Source organism: Oncorhynchus keta, chromosome 22 (assembly GCF_023373465.1).
Source record: "Oncorhynchus keta strain PuntledgeMale-10-30-2019 chromosome 22, Oket_V2, whole genome shotgun sequence".
NCBI classification, from domain to species: domain Eukaryota; kingdom Metazoa; phylum Chordata; class Actinopteri; order Salmoniformes; family Salmonidae; genus Oncorhynchus; species Oncorhynchus keta.
Window position 1 is genome coordinate 43,329,196 of NC_068442.1, and position 9,785 is coordinate 43,338,980.

The following is a 9,785-nucleotide window of genomic DNA, read 5'->3' on the forward strand; positions in this document are numbered from 1 at the left end:
GCACATCTATCACTCCAGTGTTTATGCTAAATTGTATTTTTTTCGCCTCTATGGCCTATTTATTGCCTAACCTCCCTAGTTCTCGACTGGCCTACCTGGTTAAATAAAAGTGAAGTAAAAACAATATTGTTGCTCTGATCCTCACATCATTTGAATATGGACACTAGAAGGGCCAATCAAATTTAGATTTTTTTTCTTGGACTTTGCCCTTTGATCTTGGAGATCTCACTCTGTTCTTAAACCATTTTTGGGGTGTTTCATTTAGTATTTTGGGTTGGGGGATTTCGAATTTGGGAAATAGGTCTAGATGTGAAATGGCTGTCCTGTACGTGACTGAGTCCCTTTAAAAGGCATGTAACTACTCCGTTGCACAATGCAGCAGTAGCGTACAGTGAATCAACTAGATGCCATTATTAAACATAGAAGAAGTAGCGGGTCGTCACCAGTTACCATAGCCACAAAGTTATAAACCTCGCCCATTTCTACAATTTATCTTCTTAAAATGTGATCTTAAACCTAGCCATAATTGTAACCCACTGATAACCTTATGCCTGACCTTAAATTAAGACCAAAAAGGAATAACAAAAATATGTCTACGATATAACCAATTTTCGACTTTGTGGCTGTGGTAACTAGTGGACACCGGAAGTAATGTGACGACCGGATAACATCCGGTGAGTGACCTGGACTGGTCCGTCCTCCAACATCTAATTCATCATCTAACAGTGGGTCATACCAGGTCAAGAGCATAAACGTCATGGTTTTCGAGGAGAAAATGATCCTGAACGGGGAACCTGAAGATGTAAGACGTGAACTCACCATGTTGTATTCAATATCTCGTTAAATAATGAACGGGCTCATTTGTTAAAGGCCAAACTTGAGAGAGCCAAAGTGGCTAGCAGATTCGTTAGCATACTCGCTAGCTAGTTAGCGAATAATCTGCTAGGTTGCTTTCGATCAACCAGTGGTAATAAATAGTACGCGCTAGCTAGCTTAATATATTGCCCAGTGTGTAACATCGGTGTAATGTTTCGAGTGGTTTAAAATGTGTTTTTCTTTCAGGAGGAGGAGGAAGAGGAGGAGGAGGAAGATATGGTGGTATGAATCGATTTGGTTTGATGCAGCATAATTTGCCCACCTTGCATTTGTTCTAAAACCCACATATGTTCTAACATAGCTAACTGGAGGGAATTAATAGCCTAGTCCCAGATCTGTTTGAGCTATAGCCAAGTCTATGGTCGTTTGTTATGCCAGACATGTTGGCTATAGCACAAACAGATCTGAGACCAGGCTAGGGGAATAGATGGTTTGTGTACTTATTGACCTTCGTTTATCTGTTCCAGGACCCCCTTGAGGTGGTGCGGGACAAGTGTGCACAGGCAGAGCACTGCGTCCACGCCAGGGTGAAACTGGAGGACTGTGAATCCAGGGTCGGCTCCAAGTCCGAAACCAGAGAGGACTGCACCGAGGAGCTTTTCGACTTCCTCCATGCGCGGGACCACTGTGTATGTGAGATCTACCCATACACTTTCACCAACAGTGAAGAAGGGGGTGCAAGGGAATACATACAAGCAGGCATGAGAGTGCATGTGACTCCATTGATAATGCCTACAGGTCTTGGTAGAGCCTACTCAAATCAAATGTTATTTGTCATATGCTTTGTAAACAACGGGTGCAGACTAACAGTGAAATGCTTACTTACGGGCCTTTCCCAACAATGCAGAGAAAAAATTATAGAAAAAACACAAGGAATAAATACACAATGAGTAACGATAACCTGGCTATATACACAGGCTACCAGTACCGAGTTTATGTGCAGGGGTACGAGCTAATTGAGGTAGATATGCACAGTTGAAGTCGGAAGTTTACATACACCTTAGCCAATTACATTTAAAATCATTTTTTTCACAATTCCTGACATATAATCCTAGTAAAAAATCCCTGTTTTAGGTCAGTTAGGATCACCACTTTATTTTAAGAATGTGAAATGTCAGAATAATAGTGATTTATTTCAGGTTTTATTTATTTTCATCACATTCCCAGTGGGTCAGAAGTTTACATACACTCAATTAGTATTTGGTAGCATTGCCTTTAAATTGTTCAACTTGGGTCAAACGGTTCGGGTAGCCTTGCACAAGCTTGGGTGAATTCTGGCCCATTCCTCCTGACAGAGCTGGTGTAACTGAGTCAGACTTGTAGGCCTCCTTGCTTGCACACGCTTTTTCAGTTCTGCCCACAAATATTCTATAGGATTGAGGTCAGGGCTTTGTGATGGCCACTCCAATACCTTGACTTTGTCCTTAAGCAATTGTTCCAAAACTTTGGAAGTATACTTGGTCATTGTCCATTTGGAAGACCTATTTGCAACTAAGATTTAACTTCCTGACTGATGTCTTGAGATGCTGCATCAATATATCCACAAAATTTTCCTACCTCATGATGCCATCTATTTTGTGAAGTGTACCAGTCCCTCCTGCAGCAATGCACCCCCACTACATGATGCTGCTACCCCTGTGCGTCATGGTTCGCATGGTGTTCTTCGGTTTGTAAGCCTCCCCCTTTTTCCTCCAAACATAACAATGGTCATTATGGCCAAACAGTTCTATTTTTATTTCATCAGACCAGAGGGCATTTCTCCCCATGTGAAGTTGTAAACTGTAGTCTGGCGTTTTTATGGCGGTTTTGGAGCAGTGGCTTCTTCCTTGCTGAGCGGCCTTTCAGGTTATGTCAATATAGGACTGGTTTTTACTGTGGATATAGATACTTTTGTACCCGTTTCCTCCAGCATCTTCACAAGGTCCTTTGCTGTTCTGGGATTAAGATGCACTTTTCGCACCAAAGTACGTTCATCTGTAGGAGACAGAACGCATCTCCTTCCTGAGCGGTATGACGGCCCATGGTGGTAGGATTGTCCCATGGTGTTTATACTTGCGTACTATTGTTTGTACAGATGAACATGGTACCTTCAGGCGTTTGGAAATTGCTTCCAAGGATGAACCAGACTTGTGGAGGTCTACAAATATTTTTCTGAGGTCTTAGCTGATTTCTTTTGATTTTCCCATGATGTCAAGCAAAGAGGCACTGAGTTTGAAGGTAGGCCTTGAAATACATCCACAGGTACACCTCCAATTGACTCAAATTATGTCAATTAGCCTGTCAGAAGCTTCTAAAGCCATGACATAATTTTCTGAAATTTTCCAAGCTGTTTAAAGGCACAGTCAACTTAGTGTATGTGAACTTCTGACCCACTGGAATTGTGATACAGTGAATTATAAGTGAAATAATCTGTCTGTAAACAATTGTTGGAAAAATTACTTGTCCTAACCGACTTGCCAAAACTATTGTTTGTTAACAAGAAATTTTGGGAGTGGTTGAAAAACTAGTTTTCATGACTCCAGCCTAAGTGTATGTAAACTTCTTACTTCAACTGTACATATAGGTAGGGGTAAAGTGACTAGGAAACAGGATAGATAATAGGTAGCAGCAGCAGCGTATGTGATGAGTCAAGAGTTACTGCAAAAGAGGGTCAATGCAGATAGTCCGGGTAGCTATATGATTAACTATTTAGTAGTCTTATGGCTTGAGGGTAGAAGCTGTTCAGGGTCTTGTTGGTTCCACACTTGGTGCACCGGTACCGCTTGCCGTGCAGTAGCAGAGGGAACAGTCTGATGTATTGTTTTATTTATTTATAGGGGACAATGCACATTAATCAACATCAATATTACAATAATGCAACAGCCATGTAAATGTGCTGGGGATAGCCAAAAGATAATTTGCATTTGTAGTCCCTGGGCAGTTAAGGACAATTACACAGCCACAATACAAAAACTCAGTAAAACAATACAAAATACCAATACATTACATCCAATAATATATCATTCTAATGACAACAACAACACTATCATCAACTGTAGTCTTACATATGAACCACAGATAACTCGTGTACAGGTTTGGATAGATTTTAGCCATGTTTTCAATTCAAATTTAAAAGTACAATAATCAGTGATTTGGGTGCCTGGAGTCCTTGACCGTTTTTAGGGCCTTCATCTGACACCGCTTAGAGGTCCTGGAAGGCAGGGAGCTCGGCCACTGTGAGGTACTGGGGCGTACGCAGTACCCTCTGTAGCGCCTTGTGGTTGGATGCCAAGCAGTAGCCGTACCAATCGGTGATGCAGCCAGTCAAGTTGCTTTCAATGGTGCAGCTGTAGATCTTTTTGAGGATCTGAGGGCACATGACAAATCTTTTCAGCCTCCTGAGGGGGAAGAGGCGTTGTCATGCCTTCTTAATGACTGTGTTGGTGTGTGTGAACCATGTTAATTCATTAGTGATGTGGACACTGAGGAACTTGGAAGTTCTCGACCCTCTCCCCTATAGCCCGTCGATGTGGATGGGGGCGTGCTTGGCCATCCATTTCATGTAGTCCATGATCAGCCACTTTGTCTTGCTGATGTCGAGAGAGAGGCTGTTGTCCTGGCAACACACCTGCCTCGTCACTGACCTCCTCCCTGTAGTCTGTCTCATCGTCGTTGGTGATCAGGTCCATCACTGAAGTGTCTTCAGCAAACTTAATGACGGTGTTGGAGTCGTGCAGTTATGAGTGAACGGAGTACAGGAGGGGACTGAGCACGCACCCCTGAGGGGACCCCGTGTTGTCGTTGCCTACCCTTACCCCCTGGGGGTGGCCCGTCAGGAAGTCCAGGATCCATTTGCAGAGGGAGGTGTTTAGTCCCAGGATCCTTAGCTTATTGATGAGCTTTCAGGGCACTATGGTGTTGAACGCTGAGCTGTAGTCAATGAATAGCATTCTCACATAGGTGTTCCTTTTGTCCAGGTGGGAGAGGGTAGTGTGGAGTGCAATAGAGATTGCATCATCTGTGGATCTGTTGGGGTGGTATGTGAATTGGAGTGGGTCTGGGATGATGGTGTCGATGTGAGCCATGACCAGCCTTTCAATGCATTACATGGCTACAGTTGTGAGTACTACTAGGTGAAAGTCATTTAGACAGGCTACCTTGGCGTTCCTGTGCACGGGGACTATGGTGGTCTGCTTGAAACAGAGATATTACAGACTGGTACTGTATGTAGGTTGGAGGTAGATCTCTCTGTCTGCCAATAATGAACATGACACTGAGGCTGGCTGTCAGACTGGAGACCTCTCCTTCATATGTACTGTTCTGAAAACAGTTGACAGAACTGTGGTTGAAACCATACTGGGTGTTTGCATTCACCTGTCCAGTTCCTTCACGTCAGTGCAGATGATGGAGAGAAAGCGACTTGAGACTATTGAGATGTGTAGTAGTATACTCCCTCCCTATATCTCTAGGGAAAATAATAGCCTAGTATTACTGTCAGCATTGGGCTAATCATCCAGGTGTACCACCACAACTGATGCATGGGTAAATTAGATGACTCAACATTTGAACTTCTACAAGCAAGATTATATCCAGGAGTCAGTGGATTTACTCTATCGCATGCTCCTCTTTCATTAAGTTCCTCATGATTGGAGATGTTAGAATTTGAGAACAGTAGTTGAAGAGGCTCCCACGCTGAGGTCTGTCCAACGCTGGTCCGACCAAGCTGACTCCACACTCCAAGACTGCTTCCATCACGTGGTCTGGGATATGTTTCGTATTGCGTCAGATAACAATATTGACGAATACGCTGATTCGGTGTGCGAGTTCATTAGAAGTGTGTTAAAGATGTCGTTCCCATAGCAATGATTAAAACATTCCCTAACCAGAAACCGTGGATTGATGGCAGCATTCGCGTGAAACTGAAAGCGCGAACCACTGCTTTTAATCAGGGCAAGGTGTCTGGTAACATGACCGAATACAAACAGTGCAGCTATTCCCTCCGCAAGGCTATCAAACAAGCCAAGCGTCAGTACAGAGACAAAGTAGAATCTCAATGGAACAGTAGTGGAGAGGGTAGCAAGTTTTAAGTTCCTCGGCATACACATCACAGACAAACTGAATTGGTCCACTCACACAGACAGCATCGTGAAGAAGGCGCAGCAGCGCCTCTTCAACCTCAGGAGGCTGAAGAAATTCGGCTTGTCACCAAAAGCACTCACAAACTTCTACAGATGCACAATCGAGAGCATCCTGGTGGGCTGTATCACCGCCTGGTACGGCAACTGCTCCGCCCTCAACCGTAAGGCTCTCCAGAGGGGAGTGAGGTCTGCACAACGCATCACCGGGGGCAAACTACCTGCCCTCCAGGACACCTACACCACCCGATGTTACAGGAAGGCCATAAAGATCTTTTTTTTATTTTACCTTTATTTAACCAGGCAAGTCAGTTAAGAACACATTCTTATTTTCAATGACGGCCTGGGAACAGTGGGTTAACTGCCTGTTCTGGGGCAGAACGACAGATTTGTACCTTGTAAGCTCGGGGGTTTGAACTCACAACCTTCCGGTTACTAGTCCAACGCTCTAACCACTAGGCTACCCTGCCGCCTCAAGGACATCAACCACCCGAGCCACTGCCTGTTCACCCCGCTATCATCCAGAAGGCGAGGTCGGTACAGGTGCATCAAATCTGGGACCGAGAGACTGAAAAACAGCTTCTATCTCAAGGCCATCAGACTGTTCAACAGCCACCACTAACATTGAGTGGCTGCTGCCAACACACTGACACTGACTCAACTCCAGCCACTTTAATAATGGGAATTGATGGGAAATTATGTAAATATATCACTAGCCACTTTAAACAATGCTACCTTATATAATGTTACTTACCCTACATTATTCATCTCATATGCATACGTATATACTGTACTCTATATCATCGACTGCATCCTTATGTAATACATGTATTACTAGCCACTTTAACTATGCCACTTTGTTTACATACTCATCTCATATGTATATACTGTACTCGTTACCATATACTGTATCTTGCCTATGCTGCTCTGTACCATCACTCATTCATATATCTTTATGTACATATTCTTTATCCCCTTACACTGTGTATAAGACAGTAGTTTTGGAATTGTTAGTTAGATTACTTGTTGGTTATTACTGCATTGTCGGAACTAGAAGCACAAGCATTTCGCTACACTCGCATTAACATCTGCTAACCATGTGTATGTGACAAATAAAATTTGATTTGATTTGAATAGCAGGATGGAGGAGAAGGCTGTGGAGAAACAGGGACATATGAGTGGACCGAACCTCATTTGGTGATAAGTCTGGGTGCTTTCTATCGTCAGACAGGAGGAATGAATAGAAAATACTCCCAACTTTGGATGGGATGACTAGCTACTTTAGGAGACAAGTATCACTCACTTTGCATACATTTGTACAAGACAGTTTGCAATAACTTGTCCTTTAATTTCTGTCCTACAGGTGGCTCACAAAGTCTTCCATTCTGTCAAGTAAAGTCCCTCCAGCTCCCTGCACTACTGGCAGAAGTTCCTTGTCAGATATAGACAACTACCATTTAACTTAAGTGACAAGTACCTGGTTTTAAAGGATTCCTCTGAGTCTAAGTTGTAACCTCATACACACTGTATTTGTTCATGTGAATAAATTATAAATTAAGTGTTGAATCAGTGTTTTCTGTGGTTGGATTTAATATATTGGATGATGCGTCTAATCTTGTCTATCAGCTGGCGGTATAGCTATTGAGACAGAATGGCGCTTGTAACGCCAGGGTAGTGGGTTCGATTCCCGGGGCCACCCATACGTAGAATGTATGCACACATGACTGTAAGTTGCTTTGGATAAAAGCGTCTGCTAAATGGCATATATTATAGAATGATGCATCAATTTGACAAGTGCAGCATACATTAATTTGGTCTAAACTGGACAATTGCAAAGCATTACAATTGTTTTATGTTTAGCTTAAACACAATTTCACATAATGAAAACCTATTGTATTGCATGCCTTCATGCAATCATCAGTCCCTGATAAGATACAATCATACTATATGGCACAAGAGTAGCCTAATGTGCCAATCTGGTTTCCGAGCCGGTCACGGGTGCACCTCAGCCACACTCAAGGTATTAAACGATATCATAACCGCCATCGATAAAAGACAATACTGTGCAGCCGTCTTCATCGACCTTGCCAAGGCTTTCGACTCTGTCAATCACCATATTCTTATCGGCAGACTTAGTAGCCTCGGTTTTTCAGATGACTGCCTTGCCTGGTTCACCAATTAATTTGCAGACAGAGTTCAGTGTGTCAAATCGGAGGGCATGCTGTCCGGTCCTCTGGCAGTCTCTATGGGGGTGCCAAAGGGTTCAATTCTCGAGCCGACTCTTTTCTCTGTATATATCAATGATGTTGCTCTTGCTGCGGGCGATTCCCTGATCCACCTCTACGCAAGCGACACCATTCTATATACTTTCGGCCCGACACTGTGCTATCTAACCTCCAAACGAGCTTCAATGCCATACAACACTCCTTCCGTGGCCTCCAACTGCTCTTAAACGCTAGTAAAACCAAATGCATGTTTTTCAACCGATCGCTGCCTGCACCCGCATGCCCGACTAGCATCACCGACCTTGAATATGTGGACATCTATAAGTACCTAGGTGTCTGGCTAGACTGCAAACTCTCCTTCCAGACTCATATCAAACATCTCCAATCGAAAATCAAATCAAGAGTCAGCTTTCTATTCCGCAACAAAGCCTCCTTCACTCACGCTGCCAAGCTTACCCTAGTAAAACTGACTATCCTACCGATCCTCGACTTCGGCGATGTCATCTACAAAATTGCTTCCAACACTACTCAGCAAACTGGATGCAGTTTATCACAGTGCCATCCGTTTTGTCACTAAAGCACCTTATACCACCCACCACTGCGACTTGTATGCTCTAGTCGGCTGGCCCTCGCTACATATTCGTCGCCAGACCCACTGGCTCCAGGTCATCTACAAGGCCATGCTAGGTAAAGCTCCGCCTTATCTCAGTTCACTGGTCACGATGGCAACACCCATCCGTAGCACGCGCTCCAGCAGGTGTATCTCACTGATCATCCCTAAAGCCAACACCTTTCGGCCGCCTTTCGTTCCAGTACTCTGCTGCCTGTGACTGGAACGAATTGCAAAAATCGCTGAAGTAGGAGACTTTTATCTCCCTCACCAACTTCAAACATTAGCTATCTGAGCAGCTAACCGATCGCTGCAGCTGTACATAGTCTATTGGTAAATAGCCCACCCATTTTCACCTACCTCATCCCCACAGTTTTTATTTATTTACTTTTCTGCTCTTTTGCACACCAATATCTCTACCTGTACATGATCATCTGATCATTTATCACTCCAGTGTTAATCTGCAAAATTGTAATTATTCGCCTACCTCCTCATGCCCTTTGCACACATTGTATATAGACTCCCCTTTTTTTCTACTGTGTTATTGACTTGTTAATTGTTTACTCCATGTGTAACTCTGTGTTGTCTGTTCACACTGCTATGCTTTATCTTGGCCAGGTCGCAGTTGCAAATGAGAACTTGTTCTCAACTAGCCTACCTGGTTAAATAAAGGTGAAATAAAAAAAATGAAATATGTATCACAGGTTCCCCATCCGAGTGTCTGCCTCTACTGATCGCTACATAGCTACTTCATTGCAGAGAAGACCGTGGCGTGGCGTGGCATTTGGCCAGAGCAATGAGACTGGGTAGCCAGGCAATCATCCGAAGGCAAACTGGATCATAGAATTCAGAATTAGTATACTAACTTAATAGGATCTATGAACTGGACCATCAACTGCGTCCTCTACCGTACACAGGCAAAACTAGGCTTCCTCTGCTAGTTAGCTACTTCCTTATTTT

General features: G+C 43.6%; 1 protein-coding gene across 1 annotated transcript; it reads left to right on the forward strand.

Moving 5' to 3' along the window:
• The first annotated feature begins 651 nt into the window (after nucleotides 1-651).
• LOC118401530 (cytochrome b-c1 complex subunit 6, mitochondrial-like) lies at nucleotides 652-7,556 on the forward strand. The gene is made up of 4 exons (XM_035799120.2): nucleotides 652-802; nucleotides 1,063-1,098; nucleotides 1,344-1,505; nucleotides 7,354-7,556. Exons 1-4 carry the CDS (start codon nucleotides 758-760, stop codon nucleotides 7,384-7,386), a joined length of 276 nt encoding a protein of 91 aa, XP_035655013.1. The 5' UTR covers nucleotides 652-757; the 3' UTR covers nucleotides 7,387-7,556.
• Nucleotides 7,557-9,785: the final 2,229 nt, after the last annotated feature.

What these genes read in the sequence shown, in the direction of transcription:
- LOC118401530 (XM_035799120.2), top strand. Translation starts at nt 758, where the DNA reads ATGGTTTTCGAGGAGAAAATGATCCTGAACGGGGAACCTGAAGAT. An exon ending in TGAACGGGGAACCTGAAGAT is followed by an intron (nt 803 to 1,062) that starts GTAAGACGTGAA and finishes TTTTTCTTTCAG; the next exon opens with GAGGAGGAGGAAGAGGAGGA. An exon ending in TCCATGCGCGGGACCACTGT is followed by an intron (nt 1,506 to 7,353) that starts GTATGTGAGATC and finishes TCTGTCCTACAG; the next exon opens with GTGGCTCACAAAGTCTTCCA.